Genomic DNA, 17760 nt, shown 5'->3' on the forward strand with positions numbered 1-17760 from the left:
AAAAAATACATCTAAAAAATACATATATGATCCCTCATACATACATACATCTAAAAAAATTCTATGAACATCTGAAAAATTCTATGAAACAAAAATACTACCTCATAGATACATACATCCAAAAAATAAATTATGAACAAAAAATAGCATATAAGAACAAAAAAAGTAATGGACGGCGGTAGCGGCGGGGAGGGCAGGGGCGCGGGGGATGGGGCGGTGCTCACTAGGGGCGGTCGATACGTCACCAATGTATCTATAATTTTTGATTGTTCCATGTTGTTTTATTATCAATTTTGGATGTTTTATAATCATTTTATAGTCATTTTATATCAATTTTTGGTACTAACCTATTGACATAGTCCCAAGTGCCAGTTGCTGTTTTTCCATGTTTTTACATCGTAGGAAATCAATATCAAACAGAGTCCAGATGCCACGAAACTTCACGATGATTTTTTATGGGCCAAAAGGAAGCAGATGGGCCCTGGTTGCACCTGGGGGAGTCCCGAGGAGGGGACAACCCACCAGGGCGCGCTAGGAAGCCCTGGCGCGCCCTGGTGGGTTGTGCCCACCCCGGGTGCCCCCCGGACCGCCTCTTTGCTCTATAAATACCCCAAAAATACCAGAACCCTAGGGGAGTCGACGAAATATTCATCCAGCCGCCGCAGAGTCCAGAACCACCAGATCCAATCTAGACACCATCACGGAGGGGTTCACCACTTCCAGTGGTGCCTCTCCAATGATGCGTGAGTAGTTCCTTGTAGACCTTCGGGTCCGTAGTTAGTAGCTAGATGGTTTTATCTCTCCCTCGCTGGATTCTCAATACAATGGTCTCTTGGAGATCCATATGATCTAAATCTTTTGCGATGTGTTTGTTGGGATCTGATGAACTTTGAGTTTTTATGATCAGTCATATCTTTTTATATCCATGAAAGTTATTTGAGTTTCTTTGATATCTTATATGCATGATCTCTTATAGCCTCGTATTTCTTCTCCGATATTTGGGTTTTGTTTGGCCAACTTGATCTATTTATCTTGCAATGGGAAGAGGTGCCCGGTAGTGGGTTCGATCTTATGGTGCTTGATCCCAGTGATAGAAAGGGAACCGACACGTATGTATCGTTGCTACTAAGGATAAAAAGACGAGATCTATATCTACCGCCATATAGATAAACGGATCTTGTCTACATCATGTCATCGTTCTTATTGTATTACTCTATTTTTCCATTAACTTAATACACTAGATGCATGCTGGATAGCGGTCGATGTGTGGATTAATAGTAGTAGATGCAGACAAGAGTCGGTCTACTAATCTTGGACGTGATGCCTATGTAATGATCATTGTCTGGATATCGTCATAATTATTTGAAGTTCTATCAATTGCCCAACAGTAATTTGTTTACCCACCGCTTGCTATTTTTCTCGAGAGAAACCACTAGTGAAACCTACGGTCCCCGGGTCTTCTTTCTCATATATTTGCCTTGCGATCTACTTTTCCTTTGCATTTTTATTCAGATCTATTAAACCAAAAAATACAAAAATATCTTGCTGTGTTTTATCTTTATTTATTTTATTTGGTGTTCGATCTATCAATCTACTACAATTTACCTCACGTCCGCTTGCCTATCTTGAGGAGTCGTACCCTGGAAGGGATTGACAACCCCTTTAACTCGTCGGGTTGCGAGGTGTTGTTGTTTGTGTGCAGGTGTTGTTTACGTTGTGTTGCTCGGTTCTCCTACTGGTTCGATACCTTGGTTTCGTAACTGAGGGAAATACCTACTGTCGTTGTGCTACATCATCCCTCCCTCTCCGGGGAAATACGGACGTAGTTGCAGCTACCATCAAGGAGAATTTCTGGCACCGTTGCCGGGTAGGATCTTCAACATAACCAGGTTCCTAATCACAAATCTCATGTTCTTGCAATTTACATTATTCGCCATTTGCCTCTCGTTTTCCTCTCCCCCACTTCATAAAACATTTGCCGTTTTATTCGCCTCACTTTTTCGTTCTCCGTCCTCTTGCTCTCTAGTCTCGATGGCTAGCGTCCCTACTCCTCCTTTGTCACCAGATTTTTAAGTCTTGTACTTCAAGCAAAGATAAGGAAAAATTGAAAGATGCCTGGTATAGGCTCATGGAATCATATCGTATTTCCAACTTAAAGGGGGACGCCAAGGTTTTGCTTCGTAATTTTTACATAGGATTGGCTTTGCATCATAGACAACTTCTTGCTTTTGCCGCTAAAGGAAATTTTATTGGACTTGATGCCAATGCTGCCTATGAAATCTTAGAGGGAATTTTGGGAATTCCACCTCAAAAGAAGGGGTTTCATTTTACCACCGATGGAGCTCAAATGTTGGACAAAGTTGGTGATTTGCATAAACATATGGTTGAAATACAAAAATATAATGAACCCCTCAAACACCTCGATGGTAGTATCAATCGCATGAATACTCTGATTACTCTTTGCAATAAGCGATTGGGTATTTTGGATCTTAAGATGGTTTCTTTTCCGGAGAATTTAGGGAAGCGTAAGGAGCCTCCCGGGTTTGAGAAAACCCTTACAAAAGTTGGCAAAACTTTGGAGGATGACAAAACTTAGATCCTTGCTTTATGCCTAGCTAAGGGCGTAAAACTATAGCGCTTGTTGGGAGGCAACCAAATGAATAAAATTTATTTTTGCGTTTTTCTTTATGTTCTTGAATGTTAGCACACAATTATGCTACTGTTATGATTGTGTTTATTATGTTTTAATTAGTGTTTGTGCCAAGTAAAGCCTTTAGGATCTTCTTGGGCAATAGTTGTTTGATCTTGCTGAAAAAACAGAAAGTTTTGCGCTCACGAAATTAATTTTCATTTTTTACCAGAGAGAGATAAAATGACCATTCCATGTGCAGTGGATCAATATACAAATTTCTCAGGTTTTCCTAATGTTTCAAAAAAATTGGAGTTACAGAAGTATTTGAAATAGTTAGATTGCTACAGACTGTTCTGTTTTGACAGATTCTGTTTTCTTTGTGTTGTGTGCTTATTTTGATGGCTCTATGGTTTTCTTTGATGATTTTTTGCCATAGAAAAGTTGGAATACAGTAGATATAATACAATAACAAAATATGAATTGGTTTGATACAGCACTTATAGTAGTGGTTTATTATTTTTATACTAACGGATCTCACGAAGGTTTTGTTGAGTTTTGTGTGATTGAAGTTTTCAAGTTTTGGGTTATCTTACGATGGATGAAGGAAGGATGTAAGAGCCTAAGCTTGGGGATGCCCTGGCATCCCAAGCTATTATACAAGAATGAGCAACCAACTAAGATTGGCGATGCCCCCGAGTGGCATCCCTGCTTTCTTCCAACAACTATCGGTATTTTACTCGAGGCTATATTTTTATTCGTCACATGATATGTGTTTTGCTTGGAGCGTCTTGTATGATATGTGTATTTTCTTGTTTTATTTTGTGTTCTAAGTCGTCAATCCTTGCTGTACACACCTATTTGAGAGAGCCAAAATTATATCTTGACTTGTTAGAATTGCTCTCTATGCTTCACTTAAATTTTTATGAGCAATGGACTTGCTCTAGTGCTTCACTTATATCTTTTTTAGCACGGTGTGCTTTGTTATTTTTGAAGAAATTCTCTCTTGATTCTTTTAGATTTATTTGGGAGTTAGTAAAATTTTGAAGAAATTCTCTCTTGATTCACTTAAATTATTTGGAGAGAGAAAAAAAATGTTATGCTCATGATCTTCACTTATATTTGTTTGAACTTATGAAAAACAACACATGAAAATTAGTCCCAAAGTGATAGATATCCAAGAAGTATAAAGAAAGAAAGAAAATGTCATGAAGATCATTGGACAAAATAAACTTTATTCTTAGTAATAGTTTTGAGATATGATGATGTGATATGTGAGTCATCTTGATGAGTAATTATGCTTCAGTAAGAATATTGGTGTTAAGGTTTGTGATTCCCTATGCATGCACGAAAGTCAATAATCATGCAATGAAATTATATCCTACTTATGGTGCATTATTCAGTGTTAATTATGCTTAATGCTTGCTTATGGGATTATTCATTTCTTGGTTGGTCGCTTCCCAATCTTTTGCTAGCCTTCATTTTGCACCAAGTATGATCACTACTTGTGCATCCAAAATCCTTTAAACCAGATTTGCCACATGAGTCCACTATATCTACCTATATGCGGTATTCTTTTGCCGTTCTATGAAAATTTGCACATGCCATCTCTAATTTTCAAATTAAACTTCTCTTTTGTGTGTTTATTTCGCTCACGAAATGGTAACGGGTGGCTAATATTTCGATGCTAGATGTGTTATTCTCAAGATGAGTGTTTATTTACTTTTCATTGCATGAGAGTAAGGCAAAGGTATTAGGGATGCCTAGTCCCGAAATGCAAAAGTAAATGAATTTACTTTGTGTTGTCAAATAATAAACTCCTTGAAAAGTGTTGTTATGGAGGGCACCCGTGGATACGGTTAGCCATGGAAAGTGAAAGAATGGTGGAAAAAGGAATAAACTTTATTTTCTGTTAGGGAACCGCCTATGGCATATCTAGCATGGAAAGTGTTGGGAACTCTAAGTCATTTTTGTTGGTGGGATGGATACACCTCCCAAAATGTTTTTATCTCTAATTTTTCGCTTTGAGCTCTAGCGCCTCTACAAATCCCTACTTCCCTCTGCGAATGGCCTTTCTTTTACTTTATGGAATTTTTATTTTGAAATTTGAGTCTCCATCTTCTCTCATAAAAAGAACCAACTAGGAGGCAATATGATCGTGCTCAAATATTGGGTGTAGTTAATATTCGAGTGTGTTTCATGAATTGATCAATGTTTGAGCATGATGGGCTAGGGATAACTTATTTTAGCGTTGATATTTTGAAATACATGGTTGCTTGTTGATATGCTTGAGTATCTAAATTATTATGTCAAAACTAGACTATTGCTTTGAATCACATAAAAGTCCAAATGTCCATTCTATAAAGAAAATAATATGATATGACTTGATGAACAGCACTCCACATCAAAAATTCTGTTTTTATCACTTACCTACTCGAGGACGAGTAGGAGTTAAGCTTGGGGATGCTGATACGTCTCCAATGTATCTATAATTTTTGATTATTCCATGATGTTTTATTATCAACCTTAGATGTTTTATAGTCATTTTATATCATTTTTTGGTACTAACCTATTTCCATAGTGCCAAGTGTCAGTTGTTGTTTTTTTCCATGTTTTTTACATCAAGGGAAATCAATATCAAACGGAGTCCAAATGCCACAAAACTTCACGATGATTTTTTATGGGCCAAAAGGAAGCAGATGGGCGCTGGTTGCAGCTGGGGGAGTCCCGAGGAGGGGACAAGCCCCCAGGGCACGCCAGGAGGCCCTGGCGTGCCCTGGTGAGTTGTGCCCACCTCGGGTGCCACCGGGACCGCCTCTTTGATCTATAAATACCACAATATTCCAGAAACCCTAGAGGCTTCGACGAAATATTCATCCAGTCGCCGCAGAGTCCAGAACCACCAGATCCAATCTAGACACCATCTCGGATGGGGTTCACCACCTCCATTGGCGCCTCTCCGATAATGTGTGAGTAGTTATTTGTAGAACTCTGAGTATGTAGTTAGTAGCTAGATGGCTTTCTCTCTCTCGCTGAATTCTCAATACAATGGTCTCTTGGAGATCCATATGATGTAAATCTTTTGCGGTGTGTTTGTTGGGATCTGATGAACTTTGAGTTTTTATGATCAGTCATATCTTTTTATATCCATGAAAGTTATTTGAGTTTATTTGATCTCTTATATGCATGATCTCTTATAGCCTCGTATTTATTCTCTGATATTTTGGTTTTGTTTGGACAACTTGATCTATTTATCTTGCAATGGGAAGAGGTGCCCGGTAGTGGGTTCGATCTTACGGTGCTTGATCCTAGTGACAGAAAGGGAACCAACACGTATGTATCGTTGCTACTAAGGATAAAAAGACGAGATCTATATCTACCGCCATATAGATAAACGGATCTTGTCTACATCATGTCATCGTTCTTATTCTATTACTCTGTTTTTCCATGAACTTAATACACTAGATGCATGCTGGATAGCGGTCGATGTGTGGATTAATAGTAGTAGATGCAGGCAGGAGTCGGTCTACTAATCTTGGACGTGATGCCTATGTAATGATTATTGCCTGGATATCGTCATAATTATTTGAAGTTCTATCAATTGCCAAACAGTATTTTTTTTTACCCACCGTTTGCTATTTTTCTCAAGAGAAGCCACTAGTGAAACCTACGGCCCCGGGGTCTTCTTTCTCATATATTTGCCTTGCGATCTACTTTTCCTTTGCATTTTTATTCAGATCTATTAAACCAAAAATACAAAGATACCTTGCTATGTTTTATCTTTATTTTATTTTATTTGGTGTTCGATCTATCAATCTACTACAATTTACCTCATGTTTGCTTGCCTATCTTGAGGCGCCGTACCCCGGAAGGGATTGACAACCCCTTTAACTCGTCGGGTTGCGAGGTGTTGTTGTTTGTGTGCAGGTGTTGTTTATGTTGTCTTGCTTGGTTCTCCTACTGGTTCGATACCTTGGTTTCATAATTGAGGGAAATACCTACCGTCGATGTGCTACATCATCCCTCCCTCTCCGGGGAAATACCGATGTAGTTGCAGCTACCATCAGCGGTGTCGGGGCAGGGGCAGGGCGGCATCGGGGTACGGCAGGGGAGCGGCGCCAGCATTGGGGCGGAGGGCATCGAGGGTGTCAGCGGCGGAGACGATGGCGAGGTGGAGAAGCCTGATGACGTCGGGGCAGGGCTCGACAGTGACGGCGACGAGGAGCAGCCTGGGGGCATCGGGGAGAAGAAGAAGTGATTTTTCGAGAAACTGCTATGTCTGGGCTTATATATCCAGAGCATTGGTCCTGGTTCGTGCCACCAACCGAGACCAATGCCACCCCTTTGGTCCCGGTTGGTGCCACCAATCAGGACGAAAGGTCATTTTCAGTAGCCCAAAGGGCGGGAAGTAGAGACCTTTGGTCCCGGTTAGTGGCACAAACCAGGACCAAAGGGTAGCATTGGTCCCGGTTGGTGCCACCAACCGGGGCGAAAGGTGGGCATTGGTCCCGGTTGGTGCCACCAACCGGGACCAAAGAGTTGGTGCTGCCGCGGCCAAAAAATTTAGTCTCACCTCGCTAGTTGAGAGGGGCTCAGAGTGGTTTATAAGCCCCGCTCCCACACTGCTATCGAACTCATCTGATCTATTGCACGCAGTACATGCCTAAACTTTGTACATGCCCTATTGGGCTCGCTGGGCCCACGGGCCTGCATCCTAGCCCATGAAAGATAAGTTTCTAGTCCTATGCACGCCGTATTGCCCTAGTAGGCGGGCAATTTTTTTCTATTATTTTAGTTCATTCTTTTTAACAAATAAATACTTTGATAATTTTAGTTAATATTTTAGTTCATTCTTTTTAACAAATAAATAATTTGATAATTTTAGTTATTCATTTTAACAAATAAATACTATGATAATTTTAGTTAATATTTTAGTTCATTCTTTTTAATAAATAAATAATTTGGTAATTTTAGTTAATATTTTAGTTGATTATTTTTAGTTCATTCTTTTAACAAATAAATACTTTGATAATTTTAGTTCATTCTTTTTAACAAATGAATAATTTGATAAGTATAGTTAATATTTTAGTTGATTCTTTTTAGCTGATTTCATTTTTTTCACTTTTTTAACTCTAGACTTTTGCTTGTTCAAAATGCACCATTCAAAGGCATATCATCAATTTTCAACCGTTTCTGACTTCATTTGGTATTTTTCATGCATTTACTTATTTTTTTAGCTAAATGACCCTGAAATTGAAAAGCACTACAAATGAACTCTGAAAATGTTGAAAGTTGGCATGGTACATCATTTCACCCACATAGCATGTGCTATAAAGTTGAGAGGGTTACGGCAAAAACTGGATGCACTTCGTGCACAAAATGGAAAATCTCTTTCGAAGCATCAGGGTTTCGGATGAAAACTCATGTGTTACGGAGGCATTTCGTATATTTTTTAAACTTATTTGAACTCCTGACTTTTTGTGCGTTCATGCATCATTTAAAGGCACATCATCAATTTTCAACAATTTCTGACTCCATTTGCTATTTTTCATGCATTTAATCTTTTCTCTGAACTAAATGACCCTGAAATTGAAAAGCATTACAAATGAACTCTGAAAAGGGTGAAAGTTGGCATGGTATCATCATTTCACCCACATAGCATGTGCTAGAAAGTTGATAGGGTTACGGCAAAAACTGGATGCACTTGCCCCCCCCCCCGGACCGCCCGGATCCCACGAGTGAATAGAAAGTTAGATCTACATGGGATCTCACCTGAATCGCCCCATCTATCCTCCTGAGGAGAAGTTTGTTTGGTTTCAAACTCCGATTCAAACAGGAGGTGTGAATTTCGTATGTCCCGCTGGCACACGATTTCGATTACTTTTCTTGTTTCCCGTTTCAGAGATCCGATAATGGAATGCTAAATCACCAGTCTTGATCGTTACAAAGGACGATGCTATCACATCGAGCCTGTTGCTGGGGAAGACAACCAATGGATCTGTTATGTAGCTTATCCATTAGACCTATTTGAAGAGGGTTCCGTTACTAACATGTTTACTTCCATTGTGAAGCATAGATTGCTGTCAACAAAGAATTTTATTAGTATTTAGTTAGGTATTTGCATTCAAAATAAGAAAAGAGAACTATTAAGAACTTGTAAAATAAGGATTAGGAATTAATTTGGGTTGCTCGTGTACAAAATGGACAATCTCTTTCGGAGTATGAGGGTTTTGGACGAAAACTCATCTGTTACAAAGGGGTTTCATTTTTTGAACTTATTCGAACTCCAGACTTTTTGTGTGTTCAAAATGCACCATTCAAGGCCACATCATCAATTTTCAACCCTTTCTGACATTATTTGGTATTTTTCATGCATTTACTGATTTTTTTAGCTAAATGACCCTGAAAAGCACTAGAAATGAACTTTGAAAAGGGTGAAAGTTGGCATGGTATCATCATTTCACCCACATAGCATGTGCTAAAAAATTGAGAGGGTTACGGCAAAAACTGGATGTACTTCGTGTACAAAATGGACAATCTTTGAAGTATCAGGGTTTCGGACAAAAACTCATCTGTTACAAAGAGATTTCATTTTTTGAACTTATTTGAACTCCAAACTTTTTGTGTGTTCAAAATACACCATTCAAAGCCACATCATCATTTTTCAACCCTTTATGACTTCATTTGGTATTTTTCATGCATTTACTGATTTTTTTAGCTAAATGACCCTGAAATTGAAAAGCACTACAAATGAACTTTGAAAAGATTGAAAATTGGCATGGTATCATAATTTCACTCACATAGCATGTGCTAAAAAGTTGAGAGGGTTATGGCAAAAACTGGATGCACTTCGTGTACAAAATGGACAGTCTCTTTTGAAGTATCAGGGTTTCGGACGAAAACTCATCTGTTACAAAGGGATTTCATTCCTGGGGCACTCACCCTCAACATCTCCAGGGGCATCTCGTCTGATCTTATACCGCAATGCACTGCATATTAGGCATGCGTTCAAATCCTCATATGCACCATGGAAGAGGATGCAGTCATTAAGGCATGCATGTATCTTTTGCACCTTCAATCCTAGAGGGCATAGAACCTTATTTGCTCCGTACGTACTGTCGGGCAATTAGTTATCCTTTGGAAGCTTCTTCTTCAATATTTTCAATAGCTTCTCAAATCCGTTGTCAGATACACCATTGTCTGCCTTCCATTGCAGCAATTCCAGTGTGGTACCGAGCTTTGTGTTGCCATCTTCGCAACTTGGGTACAACCCTTTTTTGTGATCCTTTAACATGCAATCAAACTTCAACTTCTCCCTTTCACTTTGGCATTGTCTCTTTGCATCAACAATGACCCGACGAAGATCATCATCGGGCACATCGTCTGGTTTCTCTTAATCTTCAGCTTCCCCCGTTGCAGCATCACCGTATTCAGGGGACGGGTAGTTGTCATCATCCTCTTTTTCTTCGTCGTCTTCCATCATAACCCTCTTTCTCCGTGCTTGGTCCAAACATTATAGTGTGGCATGAAACCCTTCTCAAGCAGGTGGATGTGAAGGGTTTTGAGTCAGAGTAAGACTTCATATTCCCACGGATAGGGCATGGACAACACATAAAACCATTCTTCTTGTTTGCCTCAGCCACTTCGAGAAAATTATGCACGCCCTTAATATACTCGGAGGTGCGTCTGTCACCGTACATCCATTGCGGGTTCGTCTCCGTTCATTATATATAATTCAGTGTGTCAAAAACCATTACAAAACATCACGAATAGAGAAGTGACCAAATTAATAGAAGTTGACCATCACATTAAAATCAAAGTACAGTAGTGATCAAATGTTATTAATGAAAAAATAAATACATAAAGTTCATACATAGTTCTCATTGAACAACATATAGCTCTCTAGAGCATCTAATTAAACCATACATTGAAACTATGTAAACCATTTCAATGCAACAACAAATACGATCATAATCGCAACTAAGGTAATAATTGATCCAACGGCATAATGATACCAAGCCTTAGTATGAATGGCATATTTTCTAATATTTCTAATCTTCAAGCGCATTGCATACATCTTGATCTTGTGATCATCGACGACACCCGCAACATGCAACTCCAATTTCATCTTCTCCTCAATTCTTTTTAATTTTTTCTTCAAATAATTGTTTTCTTTTTTAACTAAATTTAACCTCTCGACAAGAGGGTCGGATGGAATTTCCGGTTCACATACCTCCTAGATAAAAACATCTATATCACGTTGGTCGGCATAATTATCATAAATGTCATAAACACTAAATGAAACAAATAGTTATAAAAGATAATATACCACATCCGAATCATAGACAAGACGAGGGCCGACGGGGATGAACACCAAAACCATCACACTATATAATAACAAACAATAATAAAGTAAGAAAATTATACAAGTATCTATCTAAATTATACAAGATTTTTTTTCTTTTAGAAAGAAGATAAGAACAAGAGGCTCACCACGATGGTGCCGGTGACGAGATCGGTGCGGGCGATCGACGGCGGTGAGGACGGGGACGGGATAGGATGAACCGCCAAACCTAGACAAATCTTGAGAAAAATGAAGTTTGGACAAGGAGCTTGGAGAGGAGAAAGCTTAAGTGTGGCTCGAGCATTTCATCGAACACCTCATGTGCATAGGAGGTGAGCTAGAGCAACACACTTCTCCCACGACCGGCCAAAAAAACAGAGCAGTGGATCCGGATCTGTTCGCGGGCAGGGGCGGGCTGTCCCGGTTCTAGCCACCAACCGAGACTGAAGGTGCTGGGCCAGGAGCGAGGCCCATTGGTCCCGGTTCGTGTCTGAAACCGGGACCAAAAGTGTCAGACAAATCGGAACCAATGGCCCCAAAGGCCCGGCCAGCGCCCTGGCCTCACGAACCGGATTAATGCCCTTACCCAGGCCTCAACCAAAGCCCTGTTTTCTATTAGTGTCCTCGAAGAGAAAAAATACATTCACGGGTGGTCAGGTATGTCATGCATTCAACCGAATTAACCAAGCGAAAATGATGAATTCAGCAGATGAGAACTGCATTTGTTTTCCTTCCCTTGATCTTCACAGGCTCACAGCAAGAGCAGTGACACAGACACATACTGATATACCTTCACAGCCCAGTTAACCGGCCTAGTATACTACATTTCCCCCCGGCCCATAACTTCATGGTCGATGGTGTGCATGCATGCATGCATATGTGCATGTGTAGTTCATGCACGCAATAAATTCTGGAGCTAGACCGCCTCGCTCCACCCAGCGCGCGCGTACAGTACTCGTCTCCCCAAGAATTTATGCGTCCAAAGTAGAAACGTACGTGCTCCCGCCTCCTGTATCCAAAGTTTAATTACCAACTGATTTGGCGTCGAGAAGACGAAGAAGAAAAGGAAAAGCATCATCTCATCCTAACGGAGGTAAAACGATGATCGATCGATGGTCGGATACCCACAAATCTGAGCACGTACACGTACGTATAGACACGATCTGTACCGCCGCATCGCTCTCCCGTCTCCCCCGCTACAGTCGAGTTTCTCTCTCTAAAACTCACAGGGCCGGCCGGGGTAGAGAGGAGTGAGAGAGGCATGCTGCGCAATAACTCCACGCCATGGCCGCAATGAATGCCATTGCACCCTCCTCTCGCTAGCTACTCTCCGCAATAACTCCGCCCATTCAATACGCGCACCCTCCCCTCCCCTCCCCTCCGTCTCCATCCATCCTCCTCTCTTCCCCTCCCTTCCCCGGCCTTCCTCGCTTCCCCTTCCTCCCCGATCCACTCGTCTCCCGCACCGCCTTCCGCCGACCAGAGCTTCCTCGGCCTGCTCGCTCGCTCGCGGTGGTGAATCGACCGACGAAGCGCGTAGCTAGCTGCTGATTTACTCCGTGCGTGGCGGCGGCGGAGGTATCACATAGATCTGAGCTCGGGAATCGCTCGACGGATCGACAAAGTGCGTAGCCAGCTAGCTTCGATCCGCGCGCTGCTGCATGCGAGTCGCACGAGCCGTTGCATGGTGCGGGTGGGTTCCTGCCTAGGGTTTCCGCGTCGCTGAATAAGGAGATCAGAAGTGGCATGCCCGGAGGGATGATGATCCCAGGACGCAACATGATTGGCCGGAGCAACGGCGCCGGCGTCGCCTACGCCTCCTCCTCCTCCTCCGCGCTCTCCCTCGGCCAGGTTACTTACTTAATCTTCTGCACCTCTCTCTCTATATAAATTCTTTCCATTTCAGATAATGGAAGAGTTTTATTATTCCCTTTCCTTGTTGCCGCACCGCATCGAGGTTTTGCATCAAACAGGAAACAAATTGAGCATGGCCCGGCCGGACAGCCTCTCCGCATTGCTCTTGTTTCATGCACAATCAAATCTGTACTTAACCAGTTCATCGCACTTGCTAGTAGTAGTATTTTCGAAGGGTACAAAATAGCTTAATCAATTCATTCGGAGTACATGCATGCATATTACTACATGTATGTGTTCATCAAGTGTTGACGGGGGAGTACTGCTTCTGCTCTTCAAAAAAGAAGGCATGTGCAATATTTAAGTTCCTCGCTGCGGAGTTAAATACCAAAAGCCAAAAAAGGAATCATGTCACTCATATCTCAAGGCTTAATTTGTTGCTTTCATGTCTAACCTGAGAAATGAAACGAAAGATATATACATCATGCACACATGCCTATATGGTTGGTGCCTGCACTTGGATGTATACATGGAGCATTAACTTGCTCCTTTATTTCTCAAGCTGGGGTTGGGCCTGTATAGTAGACTACTATCCCAGCCCACTCTATATGTTTTTCCAGTATTTATTGCTTTCCAAAATGTACCAAATTTCCCAGCAGTGCTTCCTAGTCAGTACTCACTGGTACTCCATGTGTGCAATTAATATTTGGTTTCTTGGTTTTCTATCTCCACTCTAACTCGTTTCAGAACTCTCGCATTTCAAACTCGGTTTTTTCCCAATTTTATCTACACTTCAAATCAGTATAGCAATTTCCAAGCCTCTAATTCCTCTTGTACCTACCAAAAATGTTATCTAGTCAGTGCTCAATGGTGCTCCATGTGCAATTTATACTGTTTCTAGATTTTCTTAATTTCCTCATTTCATGTACGCTTCAAATCAGAAGCGATTCCCAAGCCTTTAATTCGGTACCCAACTTTCTGTTCAGCAAGTACTACAAATTTGCAGGTCAATATCAAGATGCAATGAAGTAGACTAGCTAGCTGCAGCATGTTAATTTCTTCAATTGCTTCCCACAATTAAGTCATTGAATTATTGACTTTGCAATGCAGAACTTGATGGATGGGATGCACCACCACCAGCTCCCAGCAATGCTGCAGCACCAGATGGTTGATCACCATCTTCTTCTTCCCCAGCACCACCACCACCCCCACCAGCAGGCGGCCACGAGCGAGAGCGATGCCCGTGGCCCCCACGGAGGGGGCAACAACAACAGCAGCAACAACAACGAAGAGCTGGAGATGAGCAAGTCAGGTACGGGAAGCGACAACAACCTCGACGGCGGGGAAGGCGGCGGCGGGGAGGACGATGAGCAAGAGGACCCGGCCGGGCAGCATCCCCGGAAGAAGAAGCGCTACCACCGTCACACCCAGCACCAGATCCAGGAGCTTGAGGCCTTCTTCAAGGAGTGCCCCCACCCCGACGACAAGCAGCGCAAGGAGCTCAGCCGCAGCCTCTCCCTCGAGCCCCTCCAGGTCAAGTTCTGGTTCCAGAACAAGCGCACCCAGATCAAGGTACGTAACCAAAAACCTTCATCCGTCCAGGGTCCATCCATGCAGGATCCATTCCATGGTCCATAGCCCATACCATACGTCAGTGCCTCGTAATTGACGTACGTGCATGCATCCATGTCTCGCAGACGCAGCACGAGAGGCAGGAGAACACGGCACTCAGGACGGAGAACGAGAAGCTGAGGGCGGAGAACATGAGGTACAAGGAAGCGCTGGCCAACGCGTCGTGCCCAAACTGCGGCGGCCCGGCGGCCATCGGGGAGATGTCCTTCGACGAGCACCACCTGCGCGTCGAGAACGCGCGCCTCCGCGACGAGATCGACAGGATCTCCGCCATCGCCGCCAAGTACGTCGGCGGCAAGCCCGGCGCCGGGGTGGCTGTAGCCTCCGCTGCCTACCCGCCACTGCCACCGCAGTCTTCCGGCCGCTCTGCGCTCGACCACCTGGGCATGCCCAGCATGTTTGGAGGTGCTGAGTTCGATAAGCCGATGGTGATCGAGCTGGCCGTGGCTGCCATGGAGGAGCTGGTCCGGATGGCGCAGCTCGGGGAGCCTCTCTGGGTGCCATCCCTCGATGGCGAGGCGCTCGGCGAGGAGGAGTATGCTCGCGCCTTCCCACGGGGTGCACTCGGCCCCAAGTCGCCGGAGCTCCGGTCGGAGGCGTCGCGGGAGACGGACGTTGTCATCATGAACCACGTCAGCCTCGTCGAGATGCTCATGGACGTGCGTCAGTGGTCGGCGCTCTTCTCGAGCATCGTATCCCGGGCGGCCACGCTTGACGTGCTCTCCACCGGCGTCGCCGGCAATCACGACGGCGCGCTGCAGCTCATGTCCGCCGAATTTCAGATGCCATCGCCGCTGGTGCCGACGCGGGACACCCAGTTCCTGCGCTACTGCAAGCAGCATCCGGGCGGCGCATGGGCCGTCGTCGACGTCTCCCTCGACGGTCTCCGTTCCGCTACGCGGGTGGGCGGGCACTTTCGCCGCCGCGCCTCCGGCTGCCTCATCCAGGAGATGCCCAACGGCTACTCCAAGGTGACGTGGGTGGAGCACGTCGAGGCCGGTGACGATGCCATGGTGCACGATCTGTACAGGCCCCTGGTGAACTCTGGGCTGGCATTCGGCGCGCGGCGGTGGACGTCGACGCTGAAGCGGCAGTGCGAGAGGCTGGCGAGCGCTATGGCCACCGTGCCCTCCTCAGGCGGCGACGTGATCACGACGGCGGAGGGGCGGAGGAGCATGCTGAAGCTGGCGGAGAGGATGACGGCGAGCTTCTGCGGCGGGGTGACTGCGTCGACTACGCACCAGTGGACGACGCTCTCTGGCAGTGGCGCGGAGGACGTGCGCGTGATGACCCGCAAGAGCGTCGACGACCCCGGCCGCCCGCCGGGTATCATCCTCAACGCCGCCACCTCCTTCTGGCTCCCCGTCCCGCCCTCCCGCGTCTTCGGCTTCCTGCGCGACGACTCCACCCGCAGCGAATGGGACATCCTCTCCAATGGCGGCGTCGTCCAGGAGATGGCCCACATCGCCAACGGCAGCCACCACGGCAACGCCGTCTCACTCCTCCGCGTCAACGTCAGTACCTATATACACATTACTCCATTATTACTGCCTCCTGTTTCATGGCCATGGCTGACAACGACATGATCATTCCATGCAGAACGCGAACTCGAACCAGAGCAACATGCTGATCCTGCAGGAATGCTGCACGGACGCGACGGGGTCGTATGTGGTGTACGCGCCGGTGGACGTGGTGGCCATGAACGTGGTGCTCAACGGCGGGGACCCGGACTACGTGGCGCTGCTGCCGTCCGGGTTCGCCATCCTTCCTGACGGGCCGGCCGGGGCGCCGGATGCCGGCGGCTCGCTCCTCACTGTCGCCTTCCAGATCCTCGTCGACTCCGTGCCCACAGCCAAGCTCTCGCTGGGATCCGTCGCCACCGTCAACAGCCTCATTGCCTGCACCGTCGACCGCATCAAGGCCGCCGTCGTCGTCAGCCCCGGGGACAACGCCGGCGCCGCCTCCAACCGGTGACCGCCATCGATCCATCGTACGCAATGGTAAGTAGTAGGTCAAGAACGAATGCATGAAGTGATCTACTATAAAATGACTGGAATTGCTGATTCGATATCATTTTACTTGGTTTTGGGCAGGAGATCAAGAGGGGCCAAGAGCGGGTCCGGAGGTTTAGCAATGTGGGAAGTCAAGAACGCACCGCAGACTCTCCTTGCCAAGTGTTGTTTGCATTGCATGCATAATCCCCTTTCTTTCTTCTTCCCATGCATAATCCCCTTTCTTTCTTCTTCCCATGCATAATCCAATCACCACCACCACCACCACCACCACAAGCACAACACCATCATATATCGCAAGATGAAGGGACCAACCATGGAGGAACACAACCTAGGTCCTATGATCATGGCTGCAGATAGATGCACGCATTGACATGTCATAGGCTCTGAGTTGTGTTTCTTAGTTACCTAATCCCAGCTCATCTACACATTTACATGTTCGTGTTTGCTTCATAGTAGACTAAGCACAAACCCTTTATCTTAATTACGTTATCATTTGCATGCCATGACAAATTCAGAAGCACGCAAGCAGGCAACACTTTGCAAGGGCGGTTGGTTCGGGTATTGACTTCTCTTTTAGTTTTCTGTCTCTGGGCTGCCAGTCCCTCTCCAGAATGATCGTCCAGGATTAATGTGCCATCAGCTAGACTTTAGTTTGGTTAATTACATTGCCATGTGTTTTGTTGTGTAGTGCTCCATCCATCTCTGCATGGAGGGGTCGTCTCTTTAAACTAGACTTTCCTAAGTTTGTGTATTACGTTTGGAACTGTTTAAGTTGGACCTACTTTTTGCATCCATCCATTTCAATCGGCTGGGTTGTTTGATTTATTTTTTCTTGTTCCTTGATTTGATAAAATCAAATCAAATACCAGAGAAACAACCAACATACCATTTTGATACATGGTCTGACGGTTGTCTCTTTTTTCAGCTCTGAAGGACGTAAATGATCTTTTTCATTTTGTGAAAAGATTAGATATATAAAGATTCATCGGAAGTATAAAACATCTCAAACATAATAAAAATTATATCGAGGTCCATGGACCACCGAACGACCATTGCCACCGTCAGAACGATGCGCCGTTGTCACCGCTCCCATATTAGAGCCGGCCTGACCTTGTCGATAACAGCCGGGGAGTCTTCATGCACCTGCCCCTATGGACCAGCGTCCAAGAGCCGCAGTCATCGCCGTTGAATTCTTGAATCAATCTGAAGAATTTGACATCAAATATCGCCGTTGCGTACGCAACGCGAGAAACCCTAATCTCACTGCCCCGAGGAGCTGGCAGGAA

At 44.6% G+C, this 17760-nt stretch overlaps 1 protein-coding gene across 1 annotated transcript; it reads left to right on the plus strand.

Annotated features, from left to right (window-relative positions):
* The first annotated feature begins 12324 nt into the window (after positions 1–12324).
* Positions 12325–17299, plus strand: LOC125518700 (homeobox-leucine zipper protein ROC7). The gene is made up of 5 exons (XM_048683526.2): positions 12325–12824; positions 13938–14399; positions 14525–15973; positions 16059–16459; positions 16553–17299. The coding sequence occupies exons 1-4, from the start codon at positions 12720–12722 to the stop codon at positions 16431–16433; spliced, it is 2391 nt and encodes a 796-aa protein (XP_048539483.1). The 5' UTR covers positions 12325–12719; the 3' UTR covers positions 16434–16459; positions 16553–17299.
* The last annotated feature ends 461 nt before the right edge of the window (positions 17300–17760 follow it).

The sequence above is a fragment of the Triticum urartu genome, chromosome 7A (genome assembly GCF_056163025.1).
Source record: "Triticum urartu cultivar PI428250 chromosome 7A, HENAU_Tu73, whole genome shotgun sequence".
NCBI lineage: Eukaryota > Viridiplantae > Streptophyta > Magnoliopsida > Poales > Poaceae > Triticum > Triticum urartu.